Here is a 27,043-nt window from a genome sequence, read left to right as displayed (position 1 = left end):
TCGGTCCAGACGCTCAGAACCCACAAACCCCACGGGACAAACGAGTTCCCCAAAGCCCGGCCCACTCCTGGTGACGAGGGCAGGTGGCGCAACCTCTACCCTCGAGCTCTTTTCGACCTTTGGGCACCCGCCTGGATTCCCACAAGATTCAGGGAACCCTCCCTGCCACCGCCTTCTGGGCAGAGATGCGCCTGCGCGCGCGCGGCCCCGCCCCCCCGCTCCCCGTGACCCTTCGTGCTGGGCGCGCACGCAGGGGCCCCGCGCGAGGCGGGCTCCGGCGGAGGGGCCCGGGAGGGAACTCAGGTTTAGGGGAAGGCGGGGGCGTGGCTTCCCCGCTGGGCGGGCGGCCACTTCACAGTCCCGCCTCAGTCGGCAGCGGCAGCCGCGCGCCAAAATCAAACCCGGGTACCCGCCGGCCAGAGAGCCTGCGGTTAAGGCGAGCTCCGCGGCGGCGGCGGCCCAGTCGCGCACACCTTTGACCACCTCCCAGCGCTCCCTGCCCGACGCGCTCGGGGCCGCCGCAAGACGAGGCATGGCCACCCCACCCAAGAGGAGCTGCCCATCTCCCGCAGCCAGCTCTGAGGGGACCCGCATCAAGAAAATTTCCATCGAAGGGAACATCGGTAAGGAGCCTCGGGAAGTGTTGGTCCCAAAGCAGGGGTAGTCGCGGCAGCGGCGGCTGAAGCGCCCCTTCGCTTCATCCCTGCTCCTCCTCATTGAGGGCTTTCCTCCCAGCCTGCTCCTGTGCTTGCAGACGCGCCCTCAAATTCCCCAGCCGCCGAAAGCACCCTTCTCTTGCCTCTCCAGCTTCCCTCCCGTGCCACGAGGGTGTCCGTGACCCCTGGGCGTCAGGCGGCCGGCCTAGGCCTGCGGGCCTTGTGAGGCGCGCTTGGGGTCCCTTTCATCCTCTTTGTGTGGGAAGGGTTTTGTTTTTGCGGTGTGTGGTGTTTTTTTTGGATGTGTCTGTATGTCAGTTCTTGAGGTGCAATATACATAAGTTAAAGGATTCCTTTTTAGGTATACCCCTCTATGAGGTTTGACAAACATACAATGTTTTACTACCACCATGATCAACATTCAGAACATTTCCATCCCTGCAGAAAGTTCCCTCTTGCTTCTTTGTAGTCAGTCTCCTCTCCATTCCTATCCCCTGGCAAGCGGTAATCTGATTTCTAGTCCTGTAAGTTTTGCCTTTTTCAGAATGTCATATAAATGGATTCATAGAGTATGTAGCCTTTTGTGTCTTGCTTCTCTAGTTTAGCATAATCCTTTTACATTTATTCATGTTGCTTGTATCTGTGGTTTGTTCTTTTTTGTTTCTGAGTAGTATTCCACTGCACGGATATACCACAATTTCTCTCTCCCAATTGTGGACATTTGGATTGTTTCCAGTATTTAGATTATGAATAAAACTGCTGTAAACATTCAAGTACATGGAGAGAATTTTTAAATGATCTTAGCAGAAGGAGTTCCTCACTCCCTACCCAACATCCAAGTAAACATTGTGTTATGATTCAAAGACCACTGCTGTTTCTGTTCTTAACCCAGATGTCATTTTGCAAGATACATGAGAACGTCCAATTCTTCTCTATTTCCTACCACAGGAAACCTATGCCTGGTACTTCCTGTTTTGATAGGATTTTGGTTTTTTTGGTTCCAAGTTAGGTACTGGCCATTCATGCATACAGCAAATTTTAATTCTTACTGTGCTGAAAGCACTTGTACTTCTTTTAAAAGGCAAGGCAAACAGGTGCTTTAGCAGCATTCCAAGGAATAGGAAAAGCTGGACACACCCTCAAAGAGGACATCTTGTTTCATTGCTCCAATATTAAGGCACCAGTGGGAAAGATCAATGTAATAGACTCTCATTTCTTCTTAGCTGGATAAGTTCTTTGAAGGTGAATGTTTACTAGTATGATTCCTCACAGCTACTTATTGGATATAGAAGACCATGTATAAAGACAGGAGAAAGTAGATGAACAAAACCTTTTCAAAAGTAAATTTGAATGAACAACCTCTCAGATTTATACCACAATCCCTTCCCCTTTCCTAAATCCACTGAAGCAATGTATCATATCTGGAAATTTACTTCCTTCCAAGCATCTTTAATCTTTTCAGCACCTAAAATAATTTCCTAATATATCACCCCCTCTCCAATTTCTCGAAATTCTCCCAGAGCAGTCTTTGTGTATACAAATGTGATTGTGTTATCCCTTGCTTAAAATTCTCTGACCTCCCCATTACCTACACTGGAAGGAGCTGCAAACTGATGGCCTGCAGTTACACAATATTGGCATGCCCAACTTTGAAAAAAACATTTTTAATTAGTTGCTAGCATTTACAAATGTTGAGATTTCCCATAAACATCTAGGTTCTTGGCTTCTCTTGAAAAATCTGAAGATCTGGTAGCACTGTGTTTCTGTAAGAGAACCATTTGCTCTTAGATGGGATATGTCACTTACCACTTAACTGTTTTCCCTGACACTGCAGCTTTGTCATTTGCTGTTTATTAATGCTCTTATACTGTTGTTCATGTGCCCTCCGCCTTATTTGCCAGACCCAAATAAGCCATATATGTACAAATTGCTAATCTGTTTATAGAAGACTATTTCATGATTCGTCTATTTTCTGAATTTGAACTTTAACTGGTCATTTTCATTTCATACTCATGTAACTTGTTTCCTCATGTTCTCTAACTAAATTACTCTCTTACGTTAGATTTTGGAGTCCTTACCTACTTCTCACCTTAATGGTCTGTATAGAATGATTTTTGGCATCATTATGCCTACTTGGCATTAATAATTTTGTTAGGTCCCATGACTTTTTAAAGTATTAACATCAGTGTCCTTGGTTCTTGTTCTCCTTTGCCTTCCTAGAATTTTAATTTATTAATTAGCTTATTTTCAAGCCCCCCATTTCCTCCTCAAAAGTTAAGGAACTGGATATTAGTCTGATTGGGAACTGCAGGTAACTATTTTTACACTGCTTGAAATAAAGAGTAATTTTAGAGAGTAACTGTTATTACTCTTAAAATTTCAGAGTATGACCACATGAACTTTTTCTGTTTGTAAGCAGTATCAGAAGAAAGCTGAATGCTCTAGCCTTAAGTGCTTTCAGACTCTAGCTGATGGCTGGTGTTTTAATGTGTTCCTTGGGTGCTCTTTCTGAACATCATGTTTTCCTTCCTTCCTCCATCTAGCTCAGTGAATGTCTGGTGAACGTTTTATATGCTTCCATTCACTTCTTAATGCCTTACAGTTTCTGTGCTTACCCTCTTCACATGAAATTTGTGGTCCACCAGTGTTTTTCCTATGACTAAACCTCATGGTCATCTAGTTTATCCTTAAAAGTTTTTTGCCTGTCCTCTGGTGGTAATATGACTTTTGTGTTTTGCTTCTTAACTCTTCTCTCTGTGTTACCTTCTGATTGACCCTTCCTCTTTTTTTTTTTTTCTTTTCTATCGACCTATGTAATGTTTTAGGTTTGACTATAGTTCTTCAAGTCGAAGGTAAGTTCTTTTTGCCCTCTTTGGATCCAGTTTATAAGGAAGAGGAGGCTTTGCTTCAGTTGCTGTTTTTTATATGTTTATCTGTGTGCGTGTGCATTTGTATTCATATATATGGAGAGAGAGAGAAAACATCATGCTGACCAGAGATGACTAATATAATCACATTTGGTGACTTCAGATAGGAAGGGTGTGGTGGTCATTAAGAGTATTGTTAAACCCTGTCAAATTCTAGGTCAAGACTTTCCCTACTATTAAATTGAATGAATTCCCAGATTTTTTTTTTTTCCCGGTACACGGGCCTCTTACTGTTGTGGCCTCTCCCACGGAGCACAGGCTCCGGACGCGCAGGCTCAGTGGCCATGGCCCACGGGCCTAGCTGCTCCGCGTCATGTGGGATCTTCCCGGACCAGGGCACGAACCCGTGTCCCCTGCATCGGCAGGCGGACTCTCAACCACTGTGCCACCAGGGAAGCCCTCCCAGATAATTTTAAAATAGTGAATATAATGTCTTGGTTACACCCAAACTGTTTTCTTTTTTTCCTTCTAGATATCTCAGAAACTAGTGAATGATCAGGGAGAAGTAAAGTCTATACAACTTTTTTTTTTTTTTAAGGAGTTTGATAGAGTGCACAGAACCATAAAAGTGAAGCAGAAAAAACTTGGCTATTGCTTGTAGGAAGTGTTTTGCAAAAATATTTTTATAATTTCTGTTAGCCATAGTGTCATATGATAATTAGTGTCATATAATAATAATCATATTATTTCCCATCCTAAAACTCTGGGAATTGGTGCTTTTTTTTTTTTTTTTTTTCTGGCCACACTGCTTGGCTTGTTGAATCTTAGTTCCCCGACCAGGGATTGAACCCTGGCCCTTGGCAGTGAGAGCTCAGAGTCCTAACTACTGGACCACCAGGGAATTCCCTGGATGCATCTTTATATTAATTTTGTGGTTTATTTGGTTGTTTCTAGATTGGTTTTAGATAGGAAAAACCTGAGTTTGTTTGTAAACTGAACAAATAGAGCCAGTAGAGAGGAAAATTTTGAAAATGCAAGAGCCTGGAATGACTGTCACTGTTGTGATAGTTTACTTATTTATCACAGCAGTTTCCATGAGGAGGGTATTATTATTACAGTCTCCATTGTATTATGAGGAAACAGGTTCTGAGAGGTTCAGTGGCTTGCCCAAAATTACATACCTAATTAAGTGGGATAATAGCCTTAACCACTTTCCACAGTTATCTCTGTTTTGTTAAGGAAAGTAAGTCTAGGACTAGAATTTTTACCTTTTTTTTTTTTTTTTTGGCCGCGCTGAGCGGCTTGCAGGATCTTAGTTCCTGGACCAGACCAGGGATGGGACCCATCCCCCCTGAATTGGAAGTGAGGAGTTCTAATCACTGGACCTCCAGGGAATTCCCTAGAATTTTTAAAATTCTGTTCCATGGCTTTGGTAAACTAAAAACAGTAACAAACAAATGAGCTTAATACAGGTGGGCAGGGATCCTTTTACTTTTCATTTAAATAAAGTCTAAAAGAGAAAGTTTAGAAAAATCGAATGCTTTTCTTTTTTCTATTGTTTGCTATTATAAATTTTGTAAAAGCTGATGGCTGTCTTGGCATTTTTTTCCTGATAAATTTCCTTCCTCAGTTTCACTTTTCCTCTCACAACAGCTGCTGGGAAGTCAACATTTGTGAATATCCTTAAACAAGTCTGTGAGGATTGGGAAGTGGTTCCTGAACCTGTTGCCAGGTGGTGCAATGTTCAGAGTACTCAGGATGAATTTAAGGTATGAAAATAAACTTTATTTAATAAAATAAAAATTTTTGATTTAGAGAACAGTTGTATTCTTGGATTTTTTTTGTTTTGTTTTTTTTCCTTTTGCAATAAAACTTTCAAATATAGGGCTTCCCTGGTGGCACAGTGGTTAAGAATCCTCCTGCTGGTGCAGGGAACACGGGTTCAAGCCCTGGTCCTGGACGATTCCACATGCCACGGAGCAACGAAGCCTGTGCACCACAACTACTGAGCCTGCACTCTGGAGCCCGCAAGCCACAACTACCGAGCCCGTGTGCCTAGAGCCTGTGCTCCACAGCAAGAGAAACCACTGGAGTGAGAAGCCTGCACACTGCAATGAAGAGCAGCCCCCGCTCGCCACAACTAGAGATAGCCCACACGCAGCAACAAAGACCCCATGCAGCCAAAAATAAATAAATTTAAAAAAAGCAAACAAACAAAGTTTTAAATATAGCTCTAAGTCTGTATCTTTATTGGGCAGTAGTTATGTGGAAGTGTATATATATGTATAACACGCATTGAACTATGCACTTAAGATTATGCACTCCATTGCATCTAAGTAGAATTTTAAAAGTTTTAAAAAATTAATTAAAACTTTTTTTTTTTAAAGAAGATGTTGGGGGTAGGAGTTTATTAATTAATTAATTAATTTTTGCTGTGTTGGGTCTTCGTTTCTGTGCGAGGGCTTTCTCTAGTTGTGGCAAGCAGGGGGCACTCTTCATCGCGGTGCGTGGGCCTCTCACTATCACGGCTTCTCTTGTTGCGGAGCACAGGCTCCAGATGTGCAAGCTCAGTAGTTGTGGCTCACGGGCCTAGTGGCTCCGCGGCATGTGGGATCCTCCCAGACCAGGGGTCGAACCCGTGTCCCCTGCATTAGAAGGCAGATTCTCAACCACTGTGCCACCAGGAAGCCCAATTAAAACATTTTAAAAAAATCTAATTTTAAGTTAAATTTCTTGCGTGGCTTTTTACATTTTGTTTAAAAATAGGTAAATAAGAAAAGCAAAAACAGCTACCCAATAGCTGAATTTTACTAGTTTATTTTTCAGGACTTTTGTCTTAGAGACAGCCATTATTTTTGTACTTTTGTTCATGTCGGACTTTCACCCTGGACACAAGTTTCAATTTCCCAGAACTTTCCATCCTACACTACAAATGAGAAAGAGGGCATAATCGTTAAATTCCATTCTTTACAGCAAACTTTATTGTATGTGTATGAAGAGAGATCTGATTGCTAAGATTTTTATTTCTGGAGAAATGAGAATTGAAATTGAAAGCAGCATAGCAGAAATGGAAAAATGGAAATGTGTGCTAGAAACTTACTTTGTTATGTCTGAGGAGGACAGAGAGGTTTTGAAAAAAAAGTCTCATTTTAAAAGTTTAGCTGTTGGTCTAGGGAATCTAGGAATAATAATTGAATATTTAAAATGTGAATCATATATACAAGGAGGAGTCACCAGCCAAGGTACTCTGCAGACTTTGGGGATACTGGTTTTTAATAACCACAAGTATTTTCTCAAATACCTGTTTGCCAAACATAGTTAACTTTAGGTCTGGGACCCAACTCACTACACCCCAATCCTTTGAATAATCTAGGACTAAACCCTGAAGGGACTTCCTTCCCATATGGACTCCATCTTCTTAAGAAATTGATATTTCAGTCTGGTCTTTGAGGAAGGGCAGAGTTAACCTTAAGTAGAGTTTTAAAGTGGGTAAATTTATTTGCTTCTTTTAACATTTTTTATTGACATATGATATAACTATAGAAAAGTATATAAACCTATGTACAGTTTAAAGAACAATTTGAAGGCTATCATCTTTGTAACCATCACCCAGGTCAAGAAATAGACCATTACCTTCTCGTTCAAGAAGTCCCTGTTTGTTCTTCTCAGGTCACAGTATCTCCTTCCCAAGGGTAATAACTCCGCTAGGGGTAATCACTCACATAAAATAATTCTTGTGATAATAATTTTTCTGCTTTCTAAAAAGAATTTTATGTACATGAACATATCTCTAAGAAATATAATGTTTTGTCTGTTTTTTAATGTTGTATAAATGAAATCATCTGTTTGCATTCCTTTTCCTCTTGCTTATTTTGCTTAATAAGTTTGTGAAATTTGTCTATATTGTTGCATGCAGCTATAGCTTGTTCATTTTCATTGCCATATGGTATTCAGTTGTGTTCATATATCACTGTTGGTCCATTCTATACCTTTAATCAGTTTTTGAGCGGTTCCTACTTTAGTTGCTGTAAAAACAGCCCTGTTAGGAATATGAATCCTGGTGTACACATGCAAGAGTTTCTCTTGGAATAAGAAGTAAAATTACTGGGTGGTGGGTATGTGTTTGATGCCTGTTTTCTGAAATGGTTTTACCAGTTTACATTCCCCACAGTGTACTGAAGCTGTCACTGGTCCACCCCTTTGCCAGTATTTAGTATTGTCCAGCTTCCTAAATTTTATTATTCTGTCGAACATTTAATATCTTTTATGTTTAAATGTATATTTTCCTGATTGCTAATGAGATGGTGCTCCTTTAATTAATTAATTAATTTGCCATTTGGATTCCTTTTGTAAAGTCCCTTTTCAGGTTCTTTTGCCCATTTTCCTTTGGATCTTCTGTCTTCCCTCACCCTGCATTTTTGCCTCTTAAAGTATGTCTTGTGGCCTCTTTCAAAGTGCCCTATTCAAGTTTGCTTACATTTAGAAATGAGAGACCTGTGTTCTAAAAATAGTCTTTCTCCCCCTCATTTCTGGGGTCAACTGTCAGTGCAGTCATTCTCAGGGGTTAGGTAGAAAGTAGCCAAATTAAACCAATGTGAGAAATACAGAAGGAACTCTTTCATTGGGGGAATGTTAGACTAGATTGGATTAGGTGACCTTCATTTAAGGTCCATTCTAATTTTAATATCATAGCTTCTAACTCATATTAAACATGTATAACTGGTTTGCTGGCACATTAAATGTTTCTGCCTCTCAGTGTACCTTACTTTTTTTTTTTTTTTTTTTTGTCGCACTGCACGGCTTAGTTCCCCGACCACCAAGGATTGAACCTGTGCCTCCTGCAATGGAAGCACAGAGTCCTAACCACTGGACCGCCAGGGAATTCCCAGTGTACCTTATATTAACGAAGCACACAGGAACATATATAAAAACTATAATGTCAAAAATTTTAATTTGCAGAGAGAAATGTAATTATCAGATTCATTGATGTAGGTCAACCCATTCTCTATATAGGCCCAGTAGAAGGAACTTATAAGATCTCAAGGATTTGGTGCTTTTTCAAACAACAAACAATCCCTTGGGAATTTAAATATGTGGGATGCCTCCTGGTTAAAAATGACTGTCCTAGTGAATCACTGTTAGTGTTAGGAGTGTATTGAACCCTTTAGTTGTGTTAGAGAGGAGAGGTTGAAAACATTGCATTAATATACATGGGAAGCCAATTTATAATAAGAAGGTTGTCTTAAGCTTAGAATCAGAGCTCAGGGGAATTAGTTATATTATCTTAATGACTGATGTCATCAGACTAAGATGCATTGATGCATCTGTCTCCATTTTAAGAATTGGCTTCATGGATCTGATATTCATGTTTATGGGCTGGAGCATTTTCTTCCTGTGTACTAGAGTCAAAATTCCAAACTTTCTTTATAACTACCATGGAAGTGAACTTACTATTATTGTTAACATATACTTTCATTAACATATACTTTCATCAGTTTCCTGTAATCCAGTCATGTCTCCACCATGTTACAATTTGGTAACCTTCATTGGATTTTGTATATTTGTGTACATTCTTGGAGGATAGTTTTAATTTTGTGTGTGTATTAAAGGCTACTATGTTGTTAATCCTCTCCACTTAGGTGGAGTTTCAGATTGTGGGGATAGTATTTTGGGGATAAGGTAGCGGAGTGTGAGGGTAGTAATGAGTGGGTGGGTTCTCAGTATCTTTGGATATTTTCTTTTTTCCTGGACCTCAAGAAATGGAATTTCTTCCCTCATCCTGGGGCCCTTCTTCCCCAGACCCATCCCTGACCTATTCCTTGGGATTATAGTGTGAACCACTATCCGAATCTAAGCTTTCTTAGCGTGCTGTCAATAGTGAGAAGTAGACTGTCTTCAGACCCAACTCTGGTAAGGCCAGTCCTACTTCGAATGTTCTCCATTTAATCACACTTCTTGGCAGCAACACTGGGATGGGAAGAGTTGGGCTGCTGGTACCTTTGATCTCTTCCCCTAGTCAGTAATTTAATTTGCACCTGCATGTTTAGCTGGTTTTGTTTTTTACCTGCCATCTAGTGGCTGAAATGTTGCTATACTATCGATGAGCTCCCACCAATTATAGCAAAATAAAGAAGGAGAAAGTACCTAGAAAGATTATGTAGTCTCCCCTCCCTTCTCCTCCCATGGTAAGAGTATCTTTAAATCATATGACCCAGATGATTATCAGTCTTTGTATTAAAGATTTATTTCAAATAACAATGTGCTTTATTTGGTGATTTATGTTATTATTTAAGCCCAAAGCTTTGATTTAATTGCTTTCTTTTAGCCTATTTTTTGAGGTCTACAGACTGTTAGGAAGATATTTTTAGTCTGTTTCTCTCAGTGAGCTGAATTCTTTTGGGAGATCTTTGTTATTTACTGTGAAATGCTATTTTACTTTTATCTAACACTTCTTACCACTAAGAAGTCACTGAAAAATTAGTAACTCTGTGAAAGAATGGATAAAATATACTTATCTGTGAAACAACAGCATATTTTTTGATAAGTCATTTTTTTAAAAATTTTATTTTTGGCTGCATTGGGTCTTCGTTGCTGCTTGCAGACTTTCTCTAGTTATGGTGAGCAGGGGCTACTCTTCATTATGGTGCGTGGGCTTCTCATTGTGGTGGCTTCTCTTGTTGTGGGAGCACAGGCTTCAGTAGTTGTGGCTCGTGGGCTCTAGAGCGCAGGCTCAGTAGTTGTGGTGCGTTCTTAACCACTGCGCCACCAAGGAAGTCCGTATCAGGTAAATTTAAGGTAATACTTGCTGCTATAGTAAAGTCTCTGTGGTTTAAGATGATAAAATTTCATTTCTCAGGCAGTGTACAGTACAATATGGTATTGAGTGGATGGCATCCCATGCTGTCACTCAGAGACCCAGACCCCTTCTAATGTGTGGCTCATCTAACCTCTAGGACAGTGCTTCAAACTTTAGTGGTTCAGCAGAGTCACCTGGAGGACTTGTTAAAACAAAGACTTGGCCCTCAACCCCAGTTTCTGATTTAATAGGTCTGGCAGTGGGGTGTTGAAAATGTGCATTTCTCTCAAGTTCCCAAGTGAGGTTGATGCTGCTGTAATGGGGATCATACTTTGGTACCCCTGCCCTGGAGTTGAAGTTGAAAACCGCTGCTCTAGGGCCTTGGTGTCTTTTGCTTCCAGTTGATGAATAAAGAAAGAATCATCGCTTTTGAGAGGTTTTTATGGGTCCAGCCTGGACATGATAAACATTGCTTCTGCCCTACTTCCACTGGCTAGAACTGAGTCTTCTGGCTATAGTTAATTACAAGGGAGACTGGGAAATAAAGCCTAGCTGTGTGTCCAGGAAGAAAAACAACCTGGTTTTAGGGAACACGTAGTAGTATCTATCACACGCAATTTCTAAATAGAAGTACTTTAAATATATTTGTTAATGTAACTTAAACTCAAAAGTGCCATGTTTAATTAATCAATGTAGAAGTTGTTGAAGTTTATTTTAAAGTTAATGGGTTATTTTAGGGGATTCTCTGGTGGTCCAAGTGGTTAGGACTCCGCTCTTCCATTGCAGGGGGCACGGGTTCGATCCCTAGTCAGGGAGCTAACATCCCACAAGCCTTGGGGCGCAGCCAGAAACAAAACAAAACAAAATAAAGTTGATGGTTATTTTGGTAATAGGTATTTGTGCACCAAAGACAACCTGAAATAGTAAGCCCAGATAATGATAAAGACAAAAAATTGTTTTTCACGGTTAGTTTTATTTATAAAAATAACTCAGATGTATTTTCACTAGTGAATTTGTATTTATGTCATTAGTGAATTCTCTATTGTATAATTATGTAAAGTTATCCATGTCTAAGATAAAATTATTAAAATACAGAGCACCAGCACCAGTTAATTATCCACATAGTATCTGAATATCTCCCTTCAAGAAATCAAATTAAGTATTACTTGCTTTATAGATATGATATAACTTCAGTATTTAATAGCAGATCAACATTTTGGAAAGAATATGGCTTTATTGTCAGTCTTAGGCTTGAATCCTAGTTTTGCTGCTTACCAGATATATTGATATTAATGAGTTATTCAACCTTTTTGAGCCCCATTTTTAAAATTTATAAAATAGTGTCAGTAATGACTATTTCATAGGGTCGAGATAATGTATGTAAAACTTTTCATGTAGTCCCTGGCATAAAATAAATAATAAACAGTAGATATTATTATAATTATCATTAAAATTGAAGTATATTTTCTTAATGAAGGGATATTTTGTGTCATGAACTTACTAGTTCTTCAACGAAAATTCTTTATTTTCTAAATCTAAGACATAAAAAATAAACTTTTAAGAAAACTTAAATATGGCCTTTGTGTTCACATTCCTAAGCACATTCTTTTTTGAAAATATGCTAAGTAAGCTACAGATAATGCAACCAGGGATAGAGCAGACTAATCCAAGACTTAAATTTTGTGTTTTGAATTAACATTTATACTACAGAGAATTCCATGTATATGTAAATACCACTACACCTCTGCCCCTCTTTTAGTGTCAAGTAAAACAACTTTTTAATGTATATTTTTTGATTATTTGATAATTAATAATTTAATATTATGTATTTAATATTTAAATATATTTTGTTGAGCTATAATTGACATATAATATTGTATTAGTTTCAGGTGTCCAATATAGTGATTCAACATTTGTGTACATTGTAAAAATGATCACCACAGGAAGTCTAGGTACTGTCACCATACTAAGTTGATACAATATTGACTCTATCCCGCATGCTGTGCTTATTTATTTTATAACTGGAAATTTGTACTTCTTGATCCTCTTTACCCATTTCACCCCACATCCCCTACCTCCCTCCACTCTGGCAACCCCCCCATCTAGACCTGTGAGGCTGGGGGTTTGGTTTTGTTTGTTTGATTCCACATGTAAATGATATCATGTGGTATTTGTCTTTCTCTGTCTGACCTGTTTCACTTAGCATAATACCCTTAAGTTCCATTAATGTTGTTTCAAATGGCAAGATTTTGTTCTCTTTTATGGCCAAGTAGTATTCCATTGTATACATACACCACATCTTTATCCATTCATTTGTCTACAGACACTTAGGTTGTTTCCATATTTTGGCTATTGTAAATAATGCTGCAATGAACCTAAGGGTACATATATCTTTTCATACTAGTGTTTCTGTGCCTGATATATTTTCTTAAATTTTTAAAAATTAATTAATTTTTTTTTAATGTGTGGAATAGCAGCTTGTGCTCTTTAGCTAAGTTCTCTTATAAATCCAGCAGTCAGTGTTCATAAAGTTGTCTCTGTTACTAAGAGTAATTTCCAAAATGCTATGCTTACTAGGGTAGGAAAATAAAATAGACAATACTGTCCTCTTTATAAAAATAACTACACGAAAGTTTTGGTTGAGTTGATATACTTCATTTAGCTGGAAAAATTCACTTGTATGAAACATTTTCTCCCTGGATGATGATGAATAAGTGGAAAGTCAGTTCATAATTAAATTAACAAAGGCCCTTGAAACTAATAAAATTAAATTTATTCTTTAAGCAGTTTGGGAAGGCAGTTACTTTACCCTTATTTCAGTTCATCATCTGCTCAGTATTTCTAAACAGCCCTATTGTTGACTGTTAGCCTCTTGCCATTTTATCTTTTTTTTCTTCCAGTTTTGAGAAGAAGTTTCACTTAATTATGTGGTTTGTGGTATGAAATTTAAATTCTGCCTCAAAGTGTCATGTGTTTGTGTGGTTTTTCGTTCTTAACTGAAACTGAAGTCCGTTGTAATGTTTACACTTCTGGATTTTTTTTTTTTTCCTCAGAGGAAAACCACCTACATTGAGCATGAACTTTCAGGAAGTGTTCAGGGGTATTTGAACTAGGATTGAGAATAGGAATTAGGCAGTCATATTTTATTCCTTGAAAGTTAGAAAACAAGATTAAAGACTGTATAGCTGTTGGGGGAATCTTTATATAGCTTGACATAGAAAAGATGATGAAGCATCCCTGGATCCTGGGTTTTGTTTCTTCTTTCTTTCTTTTTTTAAATTTTTATTTTATTTGGCCACGCGGCACATAGGATGGATCTTAGTTCTCTGACCAGGGATCGAACCCATGTCCCTTGCATTGGGAGTGTGGAGTCTTAACCACTGGATCGTCAGGGATGTCCCTTGTTTTTTCTTTCTTAATCTGACAACTCTAATATCAAAAGTATTCTAATATATTCTATTACTGTGCAGTCAGTTTTAATTTAAAAAGAAAGAAAATACTGTCATTCAAAGGAAGAAATTTCAGGGACTTCCCTGGTGGCACAGTTGTTAAGAATCCGCCTGCCAGTGCAGGAGACACGGGTTCGACCCCTGGTCCGGGAAGATCCCACGTGCTGTGGAGCGACTAAACCTGTGCGCCACAACTACTGAGCCTGTGCTTTAGAGCCCACGAGCCACAACTACTGAGCCTGCATGCTGCAACTACTGAAGCCCGTGCACCTAGAGCCTGTGCTCCACAGCAAGAGAAGCCACTGCAACGAGAAGCCCATACACCGCAATGAAGTGAAGCCCCCGCTCACCACAACTAGAGAAAGCCCGCACTAAGCAACGAAGACCCAGTGAAGCCAAAACTAAATAAATAAATTTAAAAAATAAAAAAAAGGAAGAAATTTCAGTGGCTTCTTTCTCTTTACCCCCACCCTCCCCTTTTTTTTCATTTGGAAGCTTCGAATGTTAGGATTTGCTGACTTTGGCCTGTAGTAGTGAAGTGGCAATGGAAAGATGCTCAAAATTATTTTCTATATTTTTTGCAAATGATTCATTGAGGATACCAAGCCTCTTTAAAAAAAATTCATGGTTTAAATCAGATATTCCCTAATATAAATGACTTTAATCAGATTATATAAAAATCTAATAACAGGAAATTGGCTCTACAGAATATAGAAAAGTGGATGCTGTGGTTGGAGAGAGATTAGCAAGTAGATACCACCAAGGTATCTCAGGAGTTTTTCAGTGTGATAGGAATACTGGAAGGGACCTAAGATGGCTTTGCCTGTTTAATTACTTAAACACATCGTACTCTGTCCAGGGAAGGTGCTAGGCTAGAAATCTGAACAAAGCAGTGTTACTAGTAAACTTTTGTGATATTTTGTAAGAGCAATAAGTAATTTCACTGTGTTCAGAGGCAGGTGTGAATATCTCATTGTCTTGATTTGTATTTCTCTAAATTAGCAATGTTGAGCATATTTTCATATGCCTATTAGCCATCTGTATATCTTTGGAAAAATGTATATTCAGGTCTTCTACCCATTTTTTAAATTGGGTTTTTTGGGTTTTTTTATTTATCCAATTTTTTTAACTTAAAAAATATTAAAATAGCCCTATTGATCATTGCTTTTTGTTTCCTTTTTCAAATTCAAAATAGGAACTGACAACGTCTCAGAAAAGTGGTGGGAATGTTCTTCAGATGATGTATGAGAAACCTGAACGGTGGTCTTTCACCTTCCAGTCATATGCCTGCCTCAGTCGAATACGAGCTCAGCTTGCTGCTCTCAATGGCAAGCTCAAAGATGCAGAGAAACCTGTATTATTTTTTGAACGATCTGTGTATAGTGACAGGTATATATAAATGACTGTACTTGTCAGTTTGGAATCTTGACTTAGAAGTGGACTTTTTTTTCCTGTTTCCTGGGAATCAAAGTAATAAGAGAGGCTGAGTTGGAGATTTGAGATGGAAAATGACATTTAATACCTTCAGCAGTTTGGTACTAATGCCATTAGGGAAGTTCTAGCATAATTGCTAGCTGCCATGGAAACTGGTATAGTGGCCATCTCATCTCATTCAAATTTGCAGAGAAGTTTTTTTTTCTTCCAACCCTCTTAAAATTCTTATCTGCTCTGGTTAAATCTGGATCTGTATTCTAGACTTGCACCTGGAGCTAGGAGATCATATATCTCTAAGGGAGGCTTAGAATTACCCTACTTATTATGTAAGGATTGTTTTACTAGAGTTAGATCTGAGGTTCTCAAACTTTAGGACCCCTTTCATTCTTAATAATTATTAAGGAGCCCAAAGAGCTTCGTGTCTTATTGATATTTATGTTATTAGATATTAAGGTTGAGAAATATAAAAAACATTTATTAACTTATTTAAAGTTAGTAATAATAAATCCATTACATATAAACATAAAAAAGATGTGAAAATTATATCTTTCACAAAAAATTAGGGAGAAGAGTAGCATTGTTTGAAACTTTGCAGATCTCTTCAGTGTCTGACTTAATAGAAGTCAGCTGTATTCTCATTTGTGCTTCTGTTTTTAAGCAGTTGTAAGCTTTTGGTTGAAGTACAGTATATAAAGTAATCTGGTCTCTCACAGAACCCCTAGAAGGGTCTTGGGGACCACCAGGGGTTCTCACACCACATTTTTGGGAACCACTGGCCAAGTACATATTTTCTGTAGTTGGAGATAATGTGTTGTTTTCTTCTGCTGTTGTTTTTTTCTGCTAACCAAGGCATTATCTGCCATGGGTTTAGGAGAATGTTTCATGTCCATTTAGTAGATCCGTTTTTTCTTTGTGCTTTTTGGAAAGAATTTATGTGTTGATGTAGACTCTCTTGCAGGTATATTTTTGCATCTAATTTGTATGAATCTGACTGCATGAATGAAACAGAGTGGACCATTTATCAAGACTGGCATGACTGGATGAATAACCAGTTTGGCCAAAGCCTTGAACTGGATGGAATCATTTATCTTCGAGCCACTCCAGAGGTGAGAAACAATAAAAATTTGTTTTGTCCATTGACATTTCAGAATAATATTTAGAAATCCTTTCAGTGGTATGCAATGAAGGCGATTTAGTTTAACTCCACTCCCCACCTCCAAATTAGAAACTCATAACTGTGTAGATAGAAACATTCTTTTTTCCTAAACAAACTGTAAGCCCGCATTTGGAAGTTACTCTTTTAGGCCCCTTCTCTGTTCTTCCTCAGTTCTGTTCTTCATTATTTCCTCCTGACTTTCTCAGGGTCTGTCATCTATCACAGCTGCATTAAGAAACTTTCTAAAGCAACCCCTAGAATGTAGGCTTCATGAGGTAGAACTTTGGGTATTTTAATTACTGTTGAATTTCCAGTGCCTAGTATAGGGCCTGGGTACATAGTGGGAGCTCAGTAAATGTTTGCTGAAGGACTGACCAAGTTGGTGGAGGTCCATTTCAAGAAATCCTTTATGGTTGTTTGTGGCTTGGAATGGGTGGGCAGTAGCAGCTGTAGTTGAGAAGAGCCTTAGAGGACCCTTGCCATTTTCAGTTAAGGGAGGTTACTTGAAAATGTGCTTTTTGTCATAGGTTGTAAATAGCTATTCTTGTTTACATATGAAATTATGTTATGAATCCAGGAAGACCAAGTAGATAGATGCCTTTCATAAAAGTAACCTAAATAAGAGCTTACATTTGTTAAGGAATTTCTGGTTTTGGTGCTTGCATCCCCATTTTTCTCTGTTTTTTATTCCTGTTTCTTCCCTAAGTCACAAAGTAGGCTCTGGTGAATGTAAATGCCATGACTTCTAGCCTGAAAGAATACCGTATTGCTATTGAAGCTGAATTTTCAAAGAAACTAGGTTTCTGATTCCAAGGGATGATTTTTTTCCTCTTCTAATGTCAAGTAAGCCAGAATTTAACAATAATAATTTTGAAATTCACTTTTATTTTTGAAAAGAATTTTTGTTTTTAATTATGAAAATAGTATATACAAATATAGAAGAAAACATGAAGAATACTAATAATTTCATTCTGCTAGAAACATTCATAGTCAATATCTTAAAGTCTAACACAAAACTTTATTTTATTTTTTAAATATTTTTAAACAAATAAATTTATTTAAAAAAACAAAAACAAAAAGCATTCTATTCTGGTTACCACTCTTTGTTACAGTCTATTCCATTTTAACTCATTTCTATTTTTCCCATGGTCTTTAGAGATAAGAGCCTCAAGGGTATGGAACAGTTCGATGGTAATTCCTCATCTTGAGGATTCACATGCAGTGTCAGTTGTGTGAATTAGCACCCCAGTGCTACATGTGTCTGAGGCCTGTGATTTCAGGTTCTCACTGGTGAATTATTTATTTTCAAGTCATTGTCTTGAAATGTTTTCAGGCTCCCTCTCTCTCACTCGGGCTTGTGGATGGAATTTTACTAGCTCTCTTTTAATGAAGGCACAACCTCTCAAGACTCTTCGTTTTCTTCAGGAAGATCAGCTCCAGCTCCTTATACTACATAGCCTACTGCCTCAAATATCCTGAAATGACTCAAAACCTCAAAGCTCCATGCTCCAGCCTGGGCTGGTTGTTCTGCCATTCTGTTTCAAATTTGCTGTTTTTGGATTTTTTGTTCTTATCCTCTTGAGACACCTATTCACTTATCTCTTGTGGATCCTGTATTGCCTGGCTCTTCTTTTTTTTTTTTTTTTGGTTTACTCTTTTTTTTATATATATATTTTTATTGGAGTATAATTGCTTTACAATGGTGTGTTAGTTTCTGATTTATAACAAAGTGAATCAGTTATACATATACATATGTCCCCATATCTCTTCCCTCTTGCATCTCCCTCCCTCCCACCCTCCCTATCCCACCCTTCTAGCTGGTCACAAAGCACCGAGCTGATCTCCCTGTGCTATGCGACTGCTTCCCACTAGCTATCTATTTTACATTTGGTAGTGTTTATATGTCCATATATATACTACCACTCTCACACTTTGTCCCAGCTTACTCTCCCCCCTGCCTGTGTCCTCAAGTCCATTTTCTAGTAGGTCTGGGTCTTTATTCCCCTCTTTTCCCTAGGTTCTTCATGACCATTTTTTTTAAGATTCCATATATATATGTGTTAGCATACAGTATTTGTTTTTCTCTTTCTGACTTACTTCACTCTGTATGACAGACTCTAGATCCATCCACCTCACTACAAATAACTCAATTTCGTTTCTTTTTATGGCTGAGTAATATTCCTTTGTATATAGGTGCCACATCTTCTTTATCCACTGATCTGTCGATGGACACTTAGGTTGCTTCCATGTCCTGGCTATTGTATATAGAGCTGCAGTGAACATATTGGTACATGACTCTTTTTGAATTATGGTTTTCTCAGGGTATATGCCCAGTAGTGGGATTACTGGGTCATATGGTAGTTCTATTTTTAGATTTTAAGGGACCTCCATACTGTTCTCCATAGTGGCTGTATCAATTTACATTTCTACCAACAGTGTATAAGGGTTCCCTTTTCTCCATACCCTCTCCAGTATTTATCGTTTGTAGATTTTTTGATGATGGCCATTCTGACTGGTGTGAGATGATATCACATTGTAGTTTTGATTTGCATTTCTCTAATGATTAATGATGTTGAGCATTCTTTCATGTGTTTGTTGGCAATCTGTATATCTTCTTTGAAGAAATGTCTATTTAGGTCTTCTGCCCATTTTTGGATTGGGTTTTTTGTTTTTTTGATAGTGAGCTGCATGAGCTGCTTGTAAATTTTGGAGATTAATCCTTTGTCAGTTGCTTCATTGACAAATATTTTCTCCCATTCTGAGGGTTGTCTTTTGGTCTTGTTTATGGTTTCCTTAGCTGTGCAAAAGCTTTTAAGTTTCATTAGGTCCCATTTGTTTATTTTTATTTCCATTTCTCTAGGAGGTGGGTCAAAAAGGATCTTGCTGTGATTTATGTCATAGAGTTTCTGCCTATGTTTTCCTCTAAGAGTTTTATAGTGTCTGGCCTTACATTTAGGTCTTTAATCCATTTTGAGTTTATTTTTGTGTATGGTGTTAGGGAGTGTTCTAATTTTATTCTTTTACATGTAGCTATCCAGTTTTCCCAGCACCACTATTGAAGAGGCTGTCTTTTCTCCATTGTATACCCTTGCCTCCTTTATCAAAGATAAGGTGACCATATGTGCGTGGGTTTATCTCTGGGCTTTCTATACTGTTCCATTGATCTATCTTTCTGTTTTTGTGCCAGTACCATACTGTCTTGATTATTGTAGCTTTGCAGTATAGTCTGAAGTCAGGGAGCCTGATTCCTTCAGCTCTGTTTTTCTTTCTCAAGATTGCTTTGGCTATTCGGGGTCTTTTGTGTTTCCATACAAATTGTGAAATTTTTTGTTCTAGTTCTGTGAATAATGCCAGTGGTAGTTTGATAGGGATTGCATCGAGTCTGTAGATTGCTTTGGGTAGTAGAGTCATTTTCACAATGTTGATTCTTCCAATCCAAGAACATGGTATATCTCTCCATCTATTTGTATCATCTTTAATTTCTTTCATCAGTGTCATAGTTTTCTGCATGCAGGTCTTTTGTTTCCCTAGGTAGGTTTATTCCTAGGTATTTTATTCTCTTTGATGCAATGGTAAATGGGAGTGTTTCCATAATTTGTCTTTCAGATTTTTCATCATTAGTGTATAGGAATGCAAGAGATTTCTGTGCATTAATTTTGTATCCTGCAAGTTTACCAAATTCATTGATTAGCTCTAGTAGTTTTCTGGTGGCATTTTTAATATTCTCTATGTATAGTATCATGTCATCTGCAAACAGTGACAGTTTTACTTCTTCTTTTCCAATTTGTATTCCTGTTATTTCTTTTTCTTCTCTGATTGCCGTGGCTAGGACTTCCAAAACTATGTTGAATAAGAGTGGTGAGAGTAGACATCCTTGTCTCGTTCCTGATCTTAGAAGAAATGCTTTCAGTTTTGCACCATTGAGAATGATGTTTGCTGTGGGTTTGTCGTATATGGCCTTTATTATGTTGAGGTAGGTTCCCCCTATGCCCACTTTCTGGAGAGTTTTTATCATAAATGGGTGTTGAATTTTGTCAAAAGCTTTTTCTGCATCTATTGAGATGATCATATGGTTTTTATTCTTCAATTTGTTAATACGGTGTATCACAATGATTTGCATATATTGAAGAATATTTGCATCCCTGGGATAAATCCCACTTGATCATGGTGTATGATCCTTTTAATGTGTTGTTGGATTCTGTTTGCTAGTATTTTGTTGAGGATTTTTGCATCTATATGCATCAGTGATATTGGTCTGTAATTTTCTTTTTTTGTAGTATCTTTGTCTGGTTTTGGTATCAGGGTGATGGTGGCCTCATAGAATGAGTTTGGGAGTGTTCCTTCCTCTGGCAGGCGGATTCTTAACCACTGCGTCACCATGGAAGTCCCTGAACTTTTAAATTTTTAACAAAATTTTATTGAAGAATGGTTGATTTACAATGTTGTGTTTAATTTCTGCTGTACCGCAGAGTGACTCAGTTATACATATTTATATTCTTTTTCATATTCTTTTCCATCATGGTTTATCACAGGTAAATTATTTGATTTTTAACTAAACTTATTTTATACAGTTTATTTCAAGTATGGATGCCAAAGTTTATACACGTATTTTGACTTATTTTTGAGAGTAACACTTGGTTTAGAGCTACCAAATGGTTGAAAAGCACAAGGAGGGGAAAATGAACTACTTCAACTTCCTAGGGAAAATAAATAGAGATTTTGGCTAGCATAACTAAAGAGACACTAAGGAAAAATTTAATGGCAGCCGTCAAGAATAATTGTTCCTTGCCTCCTCCACTCCTCCTACCTGTTTCTTATTGCTTGCTTTTAGAAATGCTTGAATAGAATATATTTACGGGGAAGAAATGAAGAACAAGGCATTCCTCTTGAATACTTAGAGAAGCTTCACTATAAGCATGAAAGCTGGCTCCTGCATAGAACAGTAAAGTAAGACTTCCTTATTCTTATTTACTATTCATTTTAAATTCCTTTATCAAACTTTAATCCAAATCATGTATAATTTTTCATTTTCAGCCATTTTTATTTATTAGTATTGTAGGATCTCCCAGAATTAAGTATGGATTTTGATTCTTTTTACTGCAATGAGATCCTATTTTCTTAAAGTTTTTATAGCTAATCTCCCCCAGCAGTATTTACAGCATAATATATGGAATTTCACATTAAGGGATAAAGTAGGAAATATATCTGTATACATTATTTAGGTACAAGCATACCTTGTTGTATAGCACTTCACTTTATTGTGCTTCACATATGCTGCATTTCTTACAAATGGAAGGTCTGTGGCAACCCTATGTCAAGCAAGTCTGTTGGCACCATTTTTCCAACAGCATTTCCTAATGTTGTGTCTCTACATCACATTTTATAAATTCTTGCAATATTTTAAACCCTTCACCAGCAAAAAGATTATGTGACTCTCTAAAGGCTCAGATGATGGTTAGCATTTTTTAGCAATAAAGTATTTTTAAATTAAGGTATGTACATTTTTTTTAGACATAATGCTATTGCACACTTAATAGACTGCAGTATAGAGTAAATGTAACTTTTGTATGCACGGGGAAACCAAAAAATTTGTGTGACTTGCTTGTTGCAATATTTGCTTTGTTGTGATACTCACTTTACTGCAGTGGTCTGGAACCAAACCTGCAGTATCTCTGAGATATACCTATACTCTTTCAGAGAGAATTTTAAGATATTTCAAGTTTGTTTCTTAGATCACTGTACTCTGTCATTAGTCAGATCTTGGTTCAGACGCATCTCACTTATTAGTATACAACCTTAGACAATCTCTGAGCCTTAGAGTGACCTCCCTGGGCTTTAGTTTTTTCATCTATAAAGTGCAAACATTCCTGGATTTCCTTGGTGGTGCAGTGGTTAAGAATCCACCTGCCAATGCAGGGGACACAGGTTTGAGCCCTGATCCGGGAAGATCCCACATGCCGTGGAGCAACTAAGCCCATGCGCCACAATTACTGAAGCCCTCGCACCTAGAGCCTGTGCTTGCAACAAGAGAAGCCACCGCAATGAGAAGCCCACGCTCCGCAATGAAGAGTAGCCCCTGCTCTCCACAAGTAGAGAAAGCCCTTGTGCAGCAACGAAGACCCAATGCAGCCATAAATAAATAAATAAATAAATGTATTTTTAAAAAAAGACAGCAAAATTCTAAGAAAAAGCAAACATTCCTACTTTATGGTATGATTTTGGTTTTTGAAGAGAATTACATTTCACAATGCCTAACTTTATATATTTTATACCTGAGATTTTTAGACATGTATAGTAAATCTAGGTGAGAAAGAAGGGACTGCCAGATGAAGTACTTGGCAGGATAATTTTAATATAAAATGATTGATAACATTTTGTTTTCCAGTGAAGACATAAGAATAATTTTTTAGTATTTCTCTTTTATTTGTTGCTTTTTCTAATTATTTTGTTCATCTCTCTCTTTTCAAACAGAACCAACTTTGATTATCTACAAGAAGTGCCTATCTTAACACTGGATGTTAATGAAGACTTTAAAGACAAACATGACAGTCTGGTTGAAAAGGTAGATTTATACAAAGACTATAAATAATATTTGTTTTGTCTAAAGAAGTGTTCTAACTTTGTGAGAAAACAATTTTCTAAGGAAAGATTACATAAAGTTATATTAAGAGACAGTTAAGAGCTTTAGAGGGATTTAGACTGTTTAGATTCTCATCTTAACTTCAACTTCTAGCTTTGTAGCCTTAGCTAAAATGAGGACCTTCTTTATCCTTTAGTTTCTTTATCTGTATTATAGGGGTAACCACGTTAACAAAAGTTCTTGCTCACTCCTCTGCTTTGTTCCCTTTTCTTCCCCTCTTCCCTATACCACCAATCTTTAGATAATAATAAACTATTTGTGAAATTAATCTTTTTCAACTAAATTCAGTATGGAAGATGTTTGAAGCTGTAGGATATGGATCTCATCCATTTTTCTACTAACTAGAGTCTTGAGATTAAAGATTTTTAGTTTTGAGTTCTATTGGGACCTTGTCAGTGACAACTTGGCACTGCCTAATCATTGAGTCATTGTCCTAATCAGAGTTGATCTATCCTCCATCTATTTGGAAGTTGACTATATTCTATAAAGTGAGTGGTGCTCATATTCATAAAGGGACTGGCAGAGAACCTATTGATGAACACTTGAGAGAGAATAGTAATGGGATTTGTATAACAAATATCCTTATATCCATGTTAATTAACTTAGTGATCTAAGAGCTAAAGAAGAAGCCACATTTTTTTGTTGTTTGTTTAGTTTTGAGAGAAATCTTATTTTTCTTTTTTCCTGTCACAAAATGTCTGCTGTTTACTATAATAGATATTTAACATTTATAAGGGATGTATCTCAAGAATTTTGAAAATCTCACCATTTATAGATAACTACTGTAGCATATAGTTGTTTTTCCCATGATATAAAGAAAAGCATATCTGGAAAATTCAAGTGACCTCTTCATACTAATTTAATGATGTTAAAAAACCTAGTACAGAATTCATTTGTGATACTGTTAAAACAAAATAAATAAAATTAAGTCAGCCAGCCATCATTTTAACTAGATGAATCTATAAAACCACTTTTTAATTTTATCTAACACTTCTGTATTTTGATTAATAATCACCATTTCATATTATTATTTATTTTTGGTTTAATTAGTTTTACTAGAAGTTTGCTTTCTTTTTCAGGTATTTTTGCAAGGTGGTAATCTTTGTCTATTCAGAATTACTCTGCAGCCTAGAATACGTAGAGAGCAGTATCTTGAATTGTGACGTTGGCCAGTTGGCTAAGTTCATTCACTACTTATATGACCTTTCCTCACATACTAATATTACAGTGTGTATATATGATTCAGATTTGTGCTTCAGAAAAATTATAAATTTGTTACATAGGTTACATACATAATCAGGACCTTTAGACTTATTAAACCGTTGCAATTATTAATGTTATCAGTACTAAAGCTGCACATGTCAGTAGTCTATGGTATTATAAAGAGATAACAAAATTAGTGTTACGGCTATTATAGAACTGTATCAATCTTAGATGTAAATTTAATGACTCCTGTGATGACATTTTAGGTCATTCATCTTCTAATACTGAAGTATTTGTTAATATTTCTTTTGAAACTAAATGATATGGCTTTGTGATAGAGTTACTTATACAGTTGAGGTCTTCAACTGTGTAGATACTTTTAATTGAAAATGAATAGTAGATATCTCAAATTAGCCAAGGAATTATATTAATATTTTTTTCCTCCCCTCAGGTAAAAGAATTTTTGAGCACTTTGTGATCTTGCTGAAGACTGCAGGCAGCCAAATGATTACACATACTTCAGCTTTGTGTATCTTCATAGGTCCATATTCATACAAGTCTCTCTTCTAAACCCAAGTTTTTAACTATTTTTGTTCCAAGAAAAAATTTTTTTTAATGAATCCTATATAAAAGTTTATAGCTAGTTTTTCTTTTTTCCTTTTTTTTTTTTTCTTCTTTTCTTTTTTGGGGCTTTTAAAAAAGAAAGACATTTAAGTATCCCTTACAACAAGAAGTCTGGGGGTAGATGGTTCCAGAATCATTATAGTGGCTAAGCTGCATCATAAAGGACCCAGCCCCCTTCTGTCTTTCTCCTCTATTATCCTCCTCAGCCGGTTGACTTTTTTTTTTTTTTCTGGTGCTTCTCATCTCACTGACCAATTTCTTAACTACAGACTTTAATGTTACATAGTAAATGGTAATGTGTCCTGTGTAAATTAGTGTACCTTTTAAAAATTGAAAAGTGGAATTTAAGGAATCCCTAGAAAAAGTATGATGAGGTTTTATTTTAAATACTTTTGATCAGGTGCCTTCCCTTCTGCCTTAATTTATGTGGAAGATAAGACCAGGTTTAGTATTTAATTACTTCACTGATTTATTAATGTGTCTATAATACATTTGTAGAGAAGCAGGTTAGACTTTGTTCCCGGTTTGTAATGGCATAACTTATAAATCATTTAATCTTTTTCCTGCCTTTGTTTCTACATCTGTGGTAGGAGTGAGTCTTCATCTTTTGCATGGGATTTTGTAGGATTAAAGAGAAAATGTTTCTATACTTAAAAGATAACTGAAGATTATTACATGAATAGAAAGGTTGAATTTATTTGGAACTTAAATAGCTACCTGCTTTTTCCCTTCTCAGACCATTCTTTTAGAATGGAGTATTACTACTATAGTTAAAAGATTGGCTTAATCTATGATTGTCTTTAAGTCATTTGAGGTGGAATTATAGTTTTCCTTAATTTCTTCCCATTTTTATAGGTAAAATGTTAGTGGGACATAGTGAGGGATACATTTTTCCATTTTATTTTTTATTGATGCTATACTGGGAATGAGTAGTCTTTCTTTATACTTGGTGAGCTGTCAAAAGGGAAACTGAAGACAAGGTAGATTTTCTTCTTAGCAGTTAAGTCTGTTTAGTTAGTCCCAGCTCTTATTTCCTGCCTCCTACTTCCCCTACTGTCTCGATTAATTAGGCAGCCTACTATTTAAAGTTTTATTTAAAAGTAAATAAAAGTCACACATTTCTACTTTGAGAACATCATCATCACTTTTCACTTCATAGTTTGCTTTGCTTCTCTGTTGGATTATACCTGAAGTATTTTTCCCCCTCCTTTAAGAGAAATTACTGATAAAAATGATCTTGCTTTATGTTATATATCTTGAAAGCATTATCATTTTTTGTTGATTATATGTTAGTAAATACATATATTAATAAAGAAGGCAAGGGGTAAAATAGTTGTAATTTAAAAAATCTGCATGGGTTCATTTTAGGTCTGTATGTATAGATTTAGGTCTGTACGTATAGATTTCTTTCAACTTTGTGTAGTTAAGGTGTGCAGTGTGCAGTGTGTTTTCTTTGTATTTAACCTTTCTACTTGACATTTTAGAAAAATTCTGTGGCTTTTAATGAGAGGAAGAGTTACTTTTACTTTGAAACTATCATTTTCCTTTTTAAAATATCATTTCTTATTTTTGGTTTCTTAATATTCAAAGATGATAATTTAGTGAGTTAAACAGTTTAGATGCACTGATCTTTGAAAAAGAGACTGTTTCAAATCTGTAATTACCATAAATATTTAAATTGTCTCATGATATTGTATAGATTGTTTTTGTTTGATGTAAATGAATTTGTTACTAAATTAAATATTTGCTTAATAAATAAGTAAAAATATCATGAACTCTAATGGAGCTACACTCATTGAAATGATTGCATCTCTTTTAGAATTAAAATTTATTCTAGGGCTTCCCTGGTGGCGCAGTGGTTGAGAGTCCACCTGCCGATGCAGGGGACACGGGTTTGTGCCCCAGTCCGGGAAGATCCCACATGCTGCGGAGTGGCTGGGCCCGTGAGCCATGGCCGCTGAGCCTGCGCGTCCGGAGCCTGTGCTCCGCAACGGGAGAGGCCACAACAGTGAGAGGCCCGCGTACCGCAAAAAAAAAAAAAAAAAAAAAAAAAAAAAATTTATTCTACTTTTGGAGAAAATTATGAATATATAGAGATTGACAGTGGCTTATATAAATTAACATTGAGTCTATTTTAAGTGGAGACATATTTCAGAGATTTTCCATAACCTTTAAAAATGTTTAGCTTAATGACTTTTTAAATCTGTAAAATTGAAAA

At 36.9% G+C, this 27,043-nt stretch overlaps 1 protein-coding gene across 1 annotated transcript; it reads left to right on the top strand.

The window, feature by feature from the left end:
- The first annotated feature begins 244 nt into the window (after positions 1–244).
- On the top strand, positions 245–26,671 carry DCK (deoxycytidine kinase). Its single transcript, XM_060012416.1, has 7 exons — positions 245–623; positions 5,177–5,292; positions 14,964–15,157; positions 16,161–16,308; positions 21,190–21,305; positions 22,830–22,920; positions 24,653–26,671. The coding sequence occupies exons 1-7, from the start codon at positions 533–535 to the stop codon at positions 24,677–24,679; spliced, it is 783 nt and encodes a 260-aa protein (XP_059868399.1). The 5' UTR covers positions 245–532; the 3' UTR covers positions 24,680–26,671.
- Positions 26,672–27,043: the final 372 nt, after the last annotated feature.

Source organism: Delphinus delphis, chromosome 5, assembly GCF_949987515.2.
Source record: "Delphinus delphis chromosome 5, mDelDel1.2, whole genome shotgun sequence".
NCBI classification, from domain to species: domain Eukaryota; kingdom Metazoa; phylum Chordata; class Mammalia; order Artiodactyla; family Delphinidae; genus Delphinus; species Delphinus delphis.
The sequence above is the reverse complement of the archived record's forward strand: the minus strand, read 5'-3'. Positions and strand labels throughout refer to the sequence as shown.